The following is a 15815-nucleotide window of genomic DNA, read 5'->3' on the forward strand; positions in this document are numbered from 1 at the left end:
TTGTATCGACAACTTGTACATCATCTATATGGATATACATGTTCATGTGCATTAAAAAGCTTCTAACTTTCTCGATTTAGCGTTCCCGGGCACACCATCAACTGCTTTACGCTTGATAACTAAGGCTTTTACACGCTTTTCTTTTTTGTCTTCCTTTTGTCTGCTTTTCACGAAATGCTTTGGAACGTTTAATTGTCTTAAAAGTTTATGAAATTCCTGGTAACCCTCCGGATGCCGTCTGCTTTGAACAGGGGGTGACGTGATGACATAGCGAATCAAGTCCACAATGTTTGAATTATGCAATACATCTCCATTGCTCATCACAACTTGTAAATGTTTATTCAAACTCAATTGCCCACTCAGAATGTTTTCTTTGACGAACAACCACAAAGCCATTAACCTCCCTATTGTCTTCGTAGAGGAAATGTCTCTGATTAACTGGTCAGGAACTTGAAGCATGAGCTTTCTTTCAGTTTGTCCCTCTGTAACAGGCAGTGATGTATCATTGTCAAGTCTATTAGAAATCGCTGTCTGAGGATCCTCCGCTGTCTGATTCACTGTCGTCTGTGGATTCTGTTCTTCTCGGTTGGTCATCAATCTTTGATACGTCTCCCTCGTCAGAAGAACCAAAGGTTTGCTCATGATGAACGTTATCTCCCGACTGTGCTGACGACGAGAGGTATGCTCGATAGGCTCTGATGCAAACCGGGAGAACAGAATGATGTGCGAGTATCAACTCACGTTTTTCACGTCGACTTACTGTCTTGCTGGCCAAGGATCGAATGCACTTCTTGTGACGCGACAGTCGAATTTTATCCTCATCCGATAAGTGTATATTCCCTCTTAAAATGTTGAATAACAGAGTGATAACACCCATAAACTGTTCACGCGATGCATGCGTCAGCAAAGCTTTTCTTTGCTTGGTGTTAGCTTGTTCCAGCATCAGTAGAAAAGTTAAATGTTTCTCCAGTAGTTCACTCATAATGGTGTTTACTGTTTGATTGTCTCGCTCTCAAATGAACAGGTGTATGCTTGCCAATAGTGTTTTATTGCATCCTCCCCTTTTTCTACCCTTCCTTGTTGACCTTGGGTTCTTCGCACACCATGTGGATATAGGTACAGCGAGGGGACAGTCTGAAGTGTTCCGTCATCGGGTCATCTTCTGGTATCCATCGGTGTACGCGAATTTTGCATTTGAAACAGTAGACTCTGTCGTTTTGTCCTGTGTATATAAATCCAGCCTCTGCCATGGATTTTGGAGACTGCTTCATCTGAAGAGGCCAGATAGCGAAGGATTTCAGTCTGTCGCTAAACTTTTCTCCGTACACATCTGTACTGCGCTCTATTACTTCTGCGCAGTCTGTAACTGAATCGACATCAAACCTCCCACATACATCCATCGTGTTTCGAGCCTTAGTTCTGTTCTGTTTGTGAGGTGAAAGCGAAATGAACCAAAAGGGTATAGCACATCTGTACTTCTTAGTCACACATCAACAATGTCATGCGCAATGATTTGTTTTCTGTTGTTGTTGTTTTTTCCTTACTGTGGTAAGTACACCGTGCACACGTCACCTGGAAATATCCCCGTACGCAAACGTCCGTATTCCTCTTCTGCATAGGGCGACACATCCATAACGAGATACCCGTATTTTTTCCTACTCACAGCATCCTGGAAGGAATCCGAAAAATATTTCGCTTGACCCGGAAATATTTGTGATGCTAAAATTTTGTATTCGTGTGCCGATCGTGGGTTGGACAACAGCACGAAGTAATGAGTGTTTAAAGACATGGTTCTGTTACACTCTCCTTTGGGATAGGCTGATTGCTGTATGTTTATGACGGAAATCCCGAGGTGGTGGGATAAAGTACTGTAGAGACGTAAGAATAACTGATTTTTACACACTTGCTCCATATAATCATCGACGACCAGCAAACAGTTCTTGTCAGTCTCCAAAGAATACGATTTTAGTTCATCTTCTGTTGGTAGAGAATCCCGAAATCGAATGTTGTTGTTGACAGATCTCTCTATGTCAGTGTACACATCTTGCCAAACAGCGTAACAGTAAATAATGAGGTTTGGTGCTGGGTCGAACATGGTATTGACTTCTTTTAGCAGTTGTGCAACCCAAACTGTTTTACCGCTCGATGACCCGCCCACCACTGATATGGTAGTAGGGGTTTGAAAAGGCAAAAGACATTTCAATTCTTCTTCCATGGTGATGATGTGTCTTGGTCACTCTTTACCATAGAACTGTTTTTGATAGACTACTCACATAGGTATTTATACACAACATGACACAATGAGGACTAAAACTGATGTTTTATTGACTTCTACCACAGCATATAGACATGAAACAAAGCATTTCACAAACTGCATGCCCATGTCATATGATTATCTCGTACATGACTCATGAATATGGCGTGAACACGAATCTGTACAATATCTAAAATAGCGACAAACAAATGCGGAAACGTATTCATCGTTGATTAAATGATCATTTGTATCGAACTGCTGTACAATATCATCCATGCGTAAATTGGATTTGAATTTACATAACAGATAATACAATGTAAAAAATCCGCATGTATCAGAGTTTGAAGATTGTAATTGCTTTCTATTGCGAGTGTAAGAGGAGCTATTCTCAGACTTCAAATAGTGATCGAATACTTTATCCACGGGTCGTTCTGATAAAGAATCGAACATTTCTGCTTTATTCCCTTTGAAATACATGGCGATCCAGTGACGACCTTCTCTTGTGCTAGTCTCTGTGTTGACAATGAGTCCCACACCTTTGGCACGCTGGCCAGGTGTCAGAGTGGGCAAAGTATCTTTGGCAAAAACACCTATGACATGAGATTGTAAACTCGGGTCACACTGTATGGCGCACCAAAGCTGAGAGGCTTTCATATTGTCTCTGCTTTTTTCTTTTAGATGAATTGAAAGTTACTTGACAAACACGTTGCGAGCCTGGTCGATTTCGATGATGGAATTCCTCTGAGTCAAGACGACGCAACTCAGCGTCGTGGTGAGTGGCCATTTGAATTCAAGTTCGAGCCTCACACTTCCAGATTTCACCAGGTTCAGGTACTCCGAATCTGCACACATTTTATCAATGTCGAAGACGAACAAGGCATTCCCCAAGAGAAATTCACTTCTGGTGATAGCGTTTCCCTTGTTTTCCTTCCACAGACCCATGCCGTCTAGCATGTTAACGTAACAGGCGACATCATCTGCTTCGGTGGGTTGACCCGGAACACTGACCCCATCGATGTACAACGTCATCTTTTTAAGCATGGACGACTTAAAATTAAACGGGTTGCCTGTATAGCTGCCATTTAGACTCGAACTGTCCACCAATCCGACGACGTATCTGTTGGCCACGGGGTTAGAGACGTTGTCTATGCAGTGAGTCTGCTGCGTGGTGGGGATGCTGGTGACCTTGACCTCATTTTTTGTATACGGGTAGAGAGCGTTCGTCTTTTCGAACAGCGTGTTGTGAGCCAAAATCAGGGCGGGGTTGACTTTGACTTTGCATACCTGTAGGTAGGCATCCAAGATTTGAACTTTGAATTCGTGCTCGGTCACGCTGCTCATCAAGCAGAATTCAGGATTCGATCTGTACATCTTCAATGTCAGGTCCACCTCGTTCAGCAGGTACCGGTTCATGTCAAAGATATCTTCGTAGATGGGTCCCGACATGGTCAGTACTTTGCTGTCCGCTATGTAGGAGGCTCTCGATGACATTCCGCCGTTGATAGATCCAGTGACGTCGCTGCTCTCCAGGTCGGAGTTTTGTTCGGCTACGTCCTTGTAGAACAGCTGAGCTGTCAACTGAGTGGTCTTTGCCTCAGCTCCGTACTCCAACAGGGTCTTCATCATACTTTTGTAAGCGTAATGGTTGTTGGTGGAAGACACGAGCTGATTCTGCAGGTAGACCGTGACTTGAGAAAAGAGCGACTGCAAAAACAGGTTCACGGGGGCCACGTTTTCATCTTCTGCTAATGGTGTACCGTCCGTTTGAGTGACTTTGACATTGAGGTGCAGACGGGTGCGCTTCAGATCGACGTAGTCGCCTCCGGAATTGGACACGTGAAATTCCAAAGGTGTGGAATCGTTGATTTGGCTCAGAGGACGCACGTTGACGAAGTAATGTTTCTGAACGCTGGTTTGATAGGGAGGTAGAGTGAAGAGATTTAACGATTCGGGAACCAGTTCCTCGAATTCTTTGTCGTTCAACAGGGCCATGATTTAACTAAAGATGTCGTTTTCTTTCACTGGGGTACACTTGAGCACTTTAGCCGTCTTGGAAGGTGCGTTGATGTTGTCAGTTCGACGTATCTTCTTGGTTGTGACGCACTTAGCCCCCGCCTTGCGTTTTAAAGCCTTTTCTCTTTTGCCGTGTGCTTCTGCTCTCTCTACTTCGCTTTGGGATTCGGATGTCATTTGGAGAGTGACCTTAGTTGGAGGATCTGCCTTTTGTTGTTGTGTTGCCTGTCGATGAACTGGAATCACCATCCTTTGCATCTTCCCATTAACCAGTCTGGAGGATGACCTTGTCGCGTGTTTGTCAAAGTAATGTTTAAACTTGGCGTAGTCGGGGAAATACAATGGGCGCGAAGCATCCATGTTTACTCCACAAAAGGATAACGTCTTAAGTGAAGTGTGGCGTAGGTCTCTTCCGTTAAGAATGACGGTGTAGAGGTACTCCCCGACTTTAAATACAGCTCAATATTGTCGGTTTCTTTTAATTTGACACGAATGGTAAATTCACTACCAAACGTATAGGTAGGCCCCTGTCTCAGATCGATGCGTCTCAATAAGGCCAGTTGAGTTTCCCCTACCAACGAGCTGTCACATAAGTTACATAACACGTCCACGTAGGGGTCACCACTGGGGATTTTTTTCGCATCCAGCTTTCCAAAATTGAGCTCGACTAAAGACACCACCCAGAATCCGTCAAAGACTAACCTTTGATTTAATTTGACTCGAAAATGATAGGGTGAATTCTCAGGAAAGGAGGTTGTTTTGGAGTCTGAGCTTTTGAGAAAAACGTACTTTTCCATCATCAGAGGTCTTTCAGTTCGCTCTCTTCTACGTAGGAATCAAAGGAACTGGGCCACCCTAGCCAACGCACTAGAACATGGGTCTTGCCTTTCACCTTTTTTCTTTTCAGAATTTTGTCGACTTGCCACAGCACATCACCCTCTTTCTCGACCTTCTGTAGTTCGTTCGCGTAAAAGCTACCTATCAAGGGTTCGTCGTGGAAATCTTTCAGCTTGTACTGAGGGAACGTTTGCTTCTTGTAACGTCGAGCCACTTTAAACAGTTCTTCCGTCCACTTGAGATCGAGTTCCTTGGTGAAAGGTTTCCTGAGGTATGAGATGCGAACCAGGTCGCCCACTTTAAATAAGTATTTCTTGATGTTGGGTTTGACTTTTCTCAGAGGTTCCAGATAGAGGTGATCCCACACTTTCACTTCGTTGGTTTTATCGACATCTGCAGGAGAGAGATGAGGCAGAGACGAATGAAGGGTGTGATTATAATTGGATACTAAATCCGCCAGAACGTCCAGATAACGTTTGGTGTTATTGTGGGTCATGTATCTGGTGATCAGTGATTTCAGTGTTCTGTTAAAACGTTCAACGTAATTACTTTTGATGTTTTCGTTGCGAGCTATGGTGAGTTTTATCTTTTGTTTTTCTAAAAACGTCTTGAACGCCCCCTTAAATTCGCTTCCGCCATCTACTCTCACCTTCCCGGGACGTCGCTGTTCGAGGATGTGTTTGAAAGCTTTCAAGACGGTTTCGGGTTTCTTATTGTCTAACGGAAGGGCGAATGCAAAGCGGCTCAATATGTCGATGGCCACCAGCAAGTATCTCACACCATCGTTCCACTTCGTAAACCTAGACAGGTCGGCCAAATCCACGTCGAACATTTCGTCGATAGAATTCACTCTGACTTTCATTCGTTTGAAACGGTATCTGACGGGTTTGTGTAAACTGTAAGCATCTTGATTGTTGACAAACCGTCTGACACTGCTCGCTGGAACTTCCAATTGACCTTTTAACACCTTTTTGAGTTTACTCGGACCCAAAAACGCGCCCGGATTTCTGGGAGTGAAATAATAATCTTCTAGTACTTTGTCAGAAGTTATCTCTCGAGAGCTCATCGTGTAATGATAGAATATCATGGATGATGTTTCGTTTTATATCATTGTTGTTGTGCGTCTGTGTGTGTCTGTTCGTGTGTGTTACCAGGCCGAAGCTCGCAGGTGTCACTGCATCACATAACCACATTGGTGATGCAGGCTTTTCCTCCTGCAGCTATAAACCCTGCCGCCATGGTATAACGGAAAACAATTGTTGAAAACGGCATTAAACCCTAACTCACTCACTCACTCGCTCATTATGTGTGACTGAAGATAAAATACAAACAAAATACAAATTATCAACATTGATTTTTATTATCAAATCAATATCATAATTAAAATAAACAAACAAAACATTCATTCAATTAGTCCCAAGAAAAAACATTTCACATTCTTTTGTCTAACTTTAACATTTTCTCGACGCGTTCTTTCAATCCCTCCTTCCATTGAGACGTTTTAAATTGAGAGTCACGATAGTCCTTGCATCGATACGGGACCAAGTTAAAGTCCCTCACATCTCGAAAACTTGGGTCTTCTAGCAGCAGTTTTATCCAGCTCTCGTGCACCTCTCCATCGTCTATGTCGGATAATGCCATGTTAAAGTATTTCTCCATCAGTTGTTGTTCAGACATATCGCAGGTGTGGCCCCATTCACCTTCTGCATCGAACATGCACCCGAAACACAATTCACGAGACAGTCGTTTGATCATCTTGGTGAGTTGAAGACAGTAGCATAAAGTCAACAAGTTTTCAACGAGTTTCATCTTCTCCGCCACGGCGACCTCGTCCGCGGAGAGTGCCCAGCAAGATTTTTTTATAATCACTCGCTTAGTGACGTTGAAATCGTCTCGAAACTTGCGCTTGGCGTTTTTCACGCATTCGTCACGATTTGGAAACCATTCGTGAGATTGGTGAATGACCGCCTCGTTTAGGGTGTGCGGCATTTTCATGACCTGCTTCCAGGAATAGAATGTAGATTTGTCTTTTCTTCCCACTCTGTTAAAAAGATAGTATGAAGAGGTTCAGAAATTGACAATATCATGTTATAGCTAAGCAGCAGCAGCATTAAGATATTCTTGGTTCGCTGATTGTCTTGCAAGCATCAATTTCTCAAGAGTACTTATCATAAAGCTATACCTATTGTAGTGATTACTAAATAAAAATTAATTGAGTGAACTAAGAAAAAATGCACAAACCTTGCCGACATGGTACACTGTTTTTTACGAACACAACTTCTGTCTCTGAGGGTAGACGACGAAATGAGTGATATAGGCGTGATTTTGTGCATGTCACTATTTGAAATTCACTGGTTGATAGGATTTTATGTTTATCACGTGTTAAAAAAATAACAACCCACCTATGATGATTGGATGTGGTTATGTAAATATTTAAACTCAAAGAATCTCATTGGTTGATGACTAAGTGTATGTGTGTAAGTGTAATTTGGTTACATTCTATTCAAACTCTCTCATGATGAATATATAAACATTCTGTTTTCTTCTTTCACGATAACATCAACAAAGAAAAGACATACACGAATGAAAACACAAATAGATTTTATTTTAAAATTATATCATGAATCAATTTCTTGGATTATTACCATGAGAATTTGAACTATAAACATTAGTGACACTTGTGTCTTGGATTACAATAGATAATAAAAAATTGGTGTTTTTTTAGTGTGACATCACTGTCTTCTCCGAGAGGATTAAAGCAATCAGAGTTATGCCCCTTCCTCATGAGCTAATCAGAATCATGTCTCTTGATGCAGAAACACTAGTATGAGGTAAATGTGATAAAATCATCGTCACATTCTAAAAGTCTCTCATTTTCTCTCTCAGCTTCTGTTCTAATTGTTCTTTTCTACTCGAAGTAAAGAAATAAGTGTTCAAGTAGTGTTCGTTTTCATAGCATTTGGTGTTTAGGAGTGAAAATAAAAGTCTGGATGATGATGCCATTTGCTCTCTTGTCTTTTCGAGGATAAGCCTGTGAGACATTGTTGACAGTGCATCATCAAAATAAATATCAACCCTCTCTTCAGCACCCATCATCAAACACGGATGATGGACTTGAGATGGATGATCGACTTCACATCCGTAACAGTCTTTATTGCACAATTCATTAACTTTGCTCTGAAGTTCATCCACATAAACAGATGTCATCACAGATTCAAACACTGAACGAATGTGTTTCTTCAGGTTATGGTTTCTTTTGTGACGCCACCGTTTTGAAATAACAACTTCTTGGCTGGTCACAGAGAAGGGTCCCCGGTGAAGCATAGTCTCTGCTGCTCCATTCACCTGATGTCTCAGCATTCTCTCGAGACATCGAGAACCGGTAAGACAAGCCGCAAGGTGACTTCTTTGGAGAATTCTTCCTTCCTTCAGCACTTCTCCTTGGCTTCCAGTCACCCTGAATCGATACCTCGTGAGATTTCCAATCATCCTGTAAGAGCAAAAAAAAAAAAAAGTGTGTTAATTATTAATATATATTTTTCCCCATCATGCAAATTTTAGATTATGTTATACAAGTTTTTGTTTTCTGACATATACATTTAGTTTCTAACATACAAGTTTTTAGTTTCTGTCATATAAGTTTTAGTTTCTGACAAGTTTGTTTTTTCATACAGAAGTTTACCAGCAATAAAAGGTTATTTATCTTTGATAAGATAAGTGAATTAAAGTTTCTTTTTACATCATTTGTGAAAAACATTTTGCATAAGAAATACCTTTTCACATATCAGGAACACAGGGACGAAGTTTCCATATGCTATATCATCCATGTTTGCTAGACACTTATTGTACTAATGAGAGGGAATTGTTTAGAATTTTTCTTGAAATGAACAGGTTACAAAAGGTTCTAAATAGGATTAAATCCATAGGGTCGAGATTCGATGCCACCTGCCAACAGGTATCGCTTATCATCTTGAGGAGTTAAAGCCAGTTTGGTCACTTTGTCTGTGTAGAGGGTGTTGTGTATGGATCGAATTTGATGAAATGTTGATATGTTTTGTTGGTGTTTAAAAAGACAATCTTTAAACATCTGGTGACGGAGATGTTTTTTGACAAAAGCTTTCTGCACACCTTTAGCAGTGCGTTTCTCAACCCTTTCACCAGGAGTTTTGTCAAAAATAAAACTATAGTTTTTGGGACGAAGTCCAACAAACTCTCTGATGGTTTTGCCACCCACTTCATCTTTCATCAAACCGATGGCCTTGTGTCTTTCCATGGAATGAAGTGGGTGGTCTACGGGATAGTTTGAGGTGTCAAAGAGGTGGGTGTTAGCTAACATAAAGTTTTGAGGATCGTGGACAGGAGTACCCACAGGGGACCAGATTTGATAAAACAAGCTATCCGTGTCTGTCATGAGGACCCTGACATTGTCACTATCGTATTCCTTCAACATGACATTGTAGTGAAAGTCATAAAGAAGTCTTTTTGCGTGTTCCAAAATGGTGAAGCCCACGGCGACGGGTTGGTTCAAAGTCACAGACACCTTTTCCATTCTCACCACGACCAAATTTTCCGAAAAGATGTTGACACTTTTGAAATTGGGTTTTGATGAAAACCTTCGCAGTCTTTCCTCGGTCGCAATTAATTCAATTTGTTTGTAATTTCTTACATTTTGCAACTGTTTCCCATACACGGCATTTGAGAGCAGTTTAAACAAGTCTTTCGAAAAGTCATCCGTGGCTTCTTTTCGTTTCTGCGTGTTAAAGTCAATGTAGGGCTTCATCCATTTGGTCTGAGTAAATTTCAAAACTTTGTGTACTTTTTTCAGTTTCAAACCCAATTGTAAATATTGCTGCAAAGTAGCCAAGTAAATGATATAATTTTCTTTGTCTTTCAATGTGCCAAAAAGTTTGGTTCCCGTGGCTTTCACCCCTTTGATACCAAGCTCTGCGAGCAATTGTCTATGATAGGGGGACATATCTTCAAAGGGAATGCTTTCTTTGGTGGGAGCGAGGGGCAGCGACTGATGGACAGAATGAAGGTGACGTTGATATTCCAAATCACACTCTACAATGTAACCCACGCTACCTTCGGGGTCTAGTTGCAACCAATCAATAGACTCTACTTCTGTTTCGTCTACCCAGTCAAAATGACCTTGAGGTAAAGGATAACTCATGGCTGCACCATACAAATTGTTAATGTCAAAGTACATCAGGTGAGATTCGGGTTTGGACGGGTCGAAATCGGACATGTGTTTGTGATTGGCTTGAGCGTGGCGATGATTGATACTCGCCACGCCTCCTCTCACTGCGTTTGAGACAAAGTTGTACATATCGGGATCGGTCATAAGATCTAAGCTCACCCCCGTCATCAAAAGACAAGCATCCATGGCCATCCCCGGGAGAGTAAAGTACTGACACGGGTCCAATCTGTAGTAGCTCAGACACATGTCACGGAATGCTTCGAACACATCGGTCAAAATCAAAGTGTCTACGGCAACGTACAATTCCATGAACTGTCTCACCGATGTAATTTTGAAAGTCTCCCAAATGTGACGGGCGAAGGCATAGTCTTGTTCAGAAATGGTGTCTTCCGATAAGGAAGAATAAAAGTCTTCACGACTCGGAAATTCTGTTCGATTTAATTTTTCAAAACTGTCCACATATTCATAAAAGTAGGGTAACTTTCGAGTCAGCAAATCCACATGTTCGGGAAAGTTCTTTGCCAAACAGACAAATTGTTCTTGGCCTTTGCTTCTCAAATTATTGGCCAAATTTTGTAAGCTGGTGTTTAAAAATTTGAAACTGTCCAAGAAACGAAGTTGATCTATTTGAAACATGATGAAGTGTTCCGAATTTTGACCTATGCACGTCAACTTTCGATCGCCAAACAGTTCTGCCGCTTGAAGAATCAAATGATTGTCATACCTCGAAGCATTGTGACAAATGACATTGACAAATTTGGCTTCGTTGTAGTTGACGTTGCAGTAATTGTGACACAGACCCCTGACTCGACCTGTCAAATGATCGTGATCGATATGTTGATCTTTCTGGTGTACTTTCTCCCCGCAAAGATAGCAATGGGTTTCTGAAGCTAAAGTCAACCTTTCCTCATCTGTTAATTTCATGGGCACAGGATGATTTAAAATGTCCATGATTTGATCGTAATCCTCCAAAAGGTGTGTCATGAAATGCTCTGAGGCCCGTTCCCCGCTATAGGTTCTCAATGGAAATGTGTACATGTCGGGTTCTCGACATACAATTTGATAACTGTAACCACAGGGAATGTGCTCATGGACGTGGTGACTTCTCCTCTCCGATGTCTCATTATGTTCTAAAGGTGACAACACAGATTCAAAATCGCAGTAGATCACAAAGGGGACTTTGACTGTTTTGGCATAGTGACCCAATCCAAACCTTCTAAAGGCTTTGTTTGGTTCAGGCATTTTAATTCGTTGAGCTTTGTGATAACAGTAAGGGGTGTGCTTTTGTAATCTATCATCAGATGTAAACGTCCACAAACATTTTCGACAAATGTATTTGCTGTGACAGTCTCCAGTTTTTCTGATCAAAGCTGGCAAACTGGAGATCAGAACATAATGAGACAGTGGGGGTTCGTCTTCCTCCTCTACTTCTTGAGTTAACAGGAGGAGATCGATGTGACGATCTTTGGGTACTTCGGAAGTTACTGAACTGATTCGTAAAGGAAAGATGACATGCTGTTGATTATCATCTTCGTCAAAACCATAGACATTGATACTTACATTGTTTGTTTTTTCAAATTTTGAAATATGACTCATGCTCATAGGAAATTCACACCCTTTCAAATCTAACTGGTGTAGTTTGTCCTTGTAGTGATTCACTTGTTCTCCAACCAGATCAGACTGAACGGGGAACAGATGAGCCAAAATGCAATAGGCAAAACAGAGGTCATCGTCCACGTTTTTAATGTTTAACAGACAGCGCTTGTTCTCTAGCGAAGGAGGCAGGGGGAGATATGAGCTTCCGCGAAAGGGTTGAAATTTTACCACGGATAATTTCACGCTCAACACAGTTTCAAAGTTTAAGTTTGAACTATCTCCTTCATAATTGTCCATCAGTTTCATGATTGTGTTTGTGGCTTCGGTGTACAACACATCCAAATCATCGGCTTGGGTGGCTGGAGACATTTTGGTTCGAAAGAAAGGTTCAGTAAATGAATTCAGACCGTCCGAGTTTGTTTTGCTGAATCTAATTTGGGTACAAAGTCCCCACTTGATACTATGTTTTGTTTCAATTTCTGTTTTCAAGTGATGAATCATGTCAGGTTCAATTTTCACAAAATAATAGTAGGGATCATTTCCCTCTTGGCCCTGAGGAATAAAATCAAATTCCCTGACATTTCCATTTATTGCTTGTCTGGAACATGACTGTTGATTATCTACATTAGTTTTCCTACGTTTAGCTGCAGCCCCGCCACCACTTTGTTGATTTGAATGGGATTGTCTCCTGTGTTTAGTGAGATCTTTCACTGATGGGAAAGTGGTCGAACATGTATGACAAGTAAAAGTAAAGGTAGAAGTAGAAGTAGATGGTTGTGGATCGTTGTGTTGACTTTTTATGTGTCTTTGTAAGTTATCACTACGGTTGAATGATTTGGAACATATTTGACAATCAAAATGTTTGGAAGCTGGGCCACAATTCCTCTGATGTCTAACAATGTGCTTTTTGTCACTGTAGGATTTGTGACAAAACTCACATGTATACACAGGTGTTGTAAATGGGGTAGACATTTATTTATTTATTTATTTATTTTTTTTACATAAAGTCTAGCAAACAATGTTCTTGGAACACTTCTATTTTCTGAAATAAATAAAGAGATAATAAATAGAATAGTTTGTCTTTCAGGCTATTAAAGTCAACATGACAATTTAAAGGAGTTTGAAGTGTTCTTCATAATCACAACTATGATAGATCTTGGGACAAAATTTACACTGTTTTAAAATGGATGCAAGGATGTAATACTTGTGATATACTGAAATTATAATTATAATTAGAAGATCTTTTTAATATAATTGTTTATGCAATGTAAAACATAAAACTCTTACCTTTTGTATGAAGAATAAATCTATCCAATTTGAAAAACAAACTCCTGTGTCACCTTTTGGTAGGGAGAAAAATAAATGGCACAGATGGGCACAATGTTCATTTATGAACCACGAGAGACAGAATGTGAGGTTTAGATGACAACTCTGCTATTTATAGGGTAATATTGACACATATTTAACACCCCCTTGTTGTGTTGACACAGGTGTTTTCATTCGTGAGACTTGTTTGTTCAATCAACAGGCGTGTCCATTACAACCCAATATTCCTAACTCGCCCCTGTTGACACAGCTGTTTCCATTCAACACAGTTGTTTGCTCAGTCAACAGGCGTGTCCGCTACAACCCAATATTCCTAACACGCCCCTGTTGACAAAGCTGTTTTCGTTCAACACAGTTGTTTGCTCAGTCAACAGGCGTGTCCGCTACAACCCAATATTCCTAACACGCCCCTGTTGACTCAGCTGTTTTCATTCACGAGATTTGTTTGGTAAGTAAACAGGCGTGTCCGCTTCAACCAATTACACCTAACTCCTAACACGCCACGCCTGTTGACACAGCTGTTTCCATTCAACACAGTTGTTTACTTAGTCAACAGGCGTGTCCGCTACAACCCAATACTCCTAACATGCCCCCGTTGAAACAGCTGTTTCTATTCACCAGATTGTTTAAGAACAGTTTTATGCATTAAAACTGAAACACTCTTGTAAACGTGAGACATTATTCTTTTTCATTGAAAAGTGTTGACATGTGAAAGGATATCGTATAAAATTTCTTGAAACTACGTTATTTCAGTCTAATTTTTTTTTTTCATGAAAAATGATTCATGGTAAGGGTTAAACGAGTATTTTTTCCATTGAAATAGGAAACTGAACCGACATTTTGAACTCAAACATCTTTTAGAATAAAGAGAATAGAATTTTACAGTATTAAAACGTCATATACCAGACTGGCATACATTACAGTCTTCAACACACGGGTTTCACGATACCGACTCTATATTTCTCCGAGCTGACCTCTAGCTAGGAGTCAAGACTGTTAACCCTTATTTTGTTATATAGTTGTCATGGCAACTAAATGTTAAAAGGAACTTATAAGAGGTAGCACTAGAAGAGTTAAGAACTGGACATGTGGTTTCTATGGAAATTCAACTCACACCCCTCTTTGCCACATGTGACAGTCATTACTACGCGAAATACATGCATCAATGGAATATGTCTAACAATGACATTCCTTTCCCAGTGAATCACATTTGAACCTTGTAGTAGCCACTTCCATATAGGGACACTCATTACTACGCTTTATTCTCACTTAATGAAGGACTCATTAACACATTTCCTTCTTGCATTGGAACAACAGACCTCTCATTACCATTTCTATCCTGTGACGTCATGATTATATTTGACTATGAATGAGTTATTGCACTTATGGATCAACTTAGCCTAAGATGTGGAATGGTGCCTCATAGAACTGACTTGTAGGTCAGGCGCGAGATTCAAACCGAGGACACGTGACAGCCCGTGAGCGTTCATGACAACGTCCGCCATCTTGTTTTTAGACACGTGTTGTTCTACGTTTAACGAATGGTCAAGTAATTAATTGCATGATTGCATCCGGTCAGTTGACCCTTAATGAATGTAATTGAATATCTTTCTTCTTCACCTGTTCCTGGGCATTTTTTTTAATCCTACCACACATAGCCGGCCACCGAATGTGCACAGAGAAATGTCTTCAATGCAAAAGGTTCAAATGTTCACCACATGTTCTCGCGCCAAAATGGTCTCACAATGACATTCCATTCCGCGTGAGTCAAGACCCAACCCAACCCCGGTCGTAGTATCATGTCCATATAGGGACATTCATTACTATCCCGTGTTCTACGGTTAACGAATGGTCAAGTCATTAATTGCATGATTGCATCTGGTCAGTTGACCCTTTATTAACCTAATTGACCTATGACGTCATGCATACATTTGCATATTAATGAGTTATTCTGCATATTAATGAGGCAATGACGTTGACAACACCCTCCACCCCCAACCCCAAGGTCAAGGTTATGTGACGTCATCAGTCACGTGGGGTTACTAGGTGCACTTGTGACGTCATCAAATGAGGGGGGAGGGGGGATGGTTATCCAAAGTTATCTACTGCTGACTTAAATCAGGAAGCGGTCAATCTGAGAGTGTTGCTATATCTGTTAATCACACAAATATAACATTGCATACATTGCTGTCTAGTATGTGAAACGACCTTTGATCTTCTCATTGTGAATAATTAAAATAACAAAGTCTGTATTAATGAGCTTTTTAAGACTAACATCCTGTTTGGGTACCATAAAGGGTGTCTTCAGCTAGGCAAGGGATAATCCCCAAATATCCGTATGTCCGTTTATCCACTCGTGTCGTCCAGCATTCATCCGTACGTCCAGTATTCGTTTAGTTTAAAATATTAAATAAACAATTGATAACAGGAATGAGCACTGTGTGAAATTCTGTCTTATTTATCCCATTTCACATTTAACATTTCCACGATTCGCAGCCCAACTAGATGTCAAACAGCATTGCGACAATCGTTCACGGGTTTCTGGTGGGCCATCTTCCCGAGGCAAGAGCGCCCACTAGACTTTTTTTA

The 15815-nt window shown here is 40.8% G+C and overlaps 2 protein-coding genes across 2 annotated transcripts; both read right to left on the reverse strand.

Moving 5' to 3' along the window:
- Positions 1 to 2944: 2944 nt before the first annotated feature.
- LOC139478410 (uncharacterized protein F54H12.2-like) lies at positions 2945 to 4246 on the reverse strand. The gene has a single exon (XM_071260856.1). It carries the CDS (start codon positions 4244 to 4246, stop codon positions 2945 to 2947), a length of 1302 nt encoding a protein of 433 aa, XP_071116957.1.
- A 3717-nt stretch (positions 4247 to 7963) lies between these two features.
- On the reverse strand, positions 7964 to 9414 carry LOC139480267 (uncharacterized). The gene is made up of 2 exons (XM_071263320.1): positions 9058 to 9414; positions 7964 to 8594 (listed from the first exon to the last, which is right to left on the reverse strand). Exons 1-2 carry the CDS (start codon positions 9375 to 9377, stop codon positions 7964 to 7966), a joined length of 951 nt encoding a protein of 316 aa, XP_071119421.1. The 5' UTR covers positions 9378 to 9414.
- Between the last annotated feature and the right edge of the window lie 6401 nt (positions 9415 to 15815).

This window comes from Haliotis cracherodii, unplaced genomic scaffold (genome assembly GCF_022045235.1).
Source record: "Haliotis cracherodii isolate W230 unplaced genomic scaffold, xgHalCrac1.p SCAF_4, whole genome shotgun sequence".
Lineage (NCBI taxonomy): Eukaryota > Metazoa > Mollusca > Gastropoda > Lepetellida > Haliotidae > Haliotis > Haliotis cracherodii.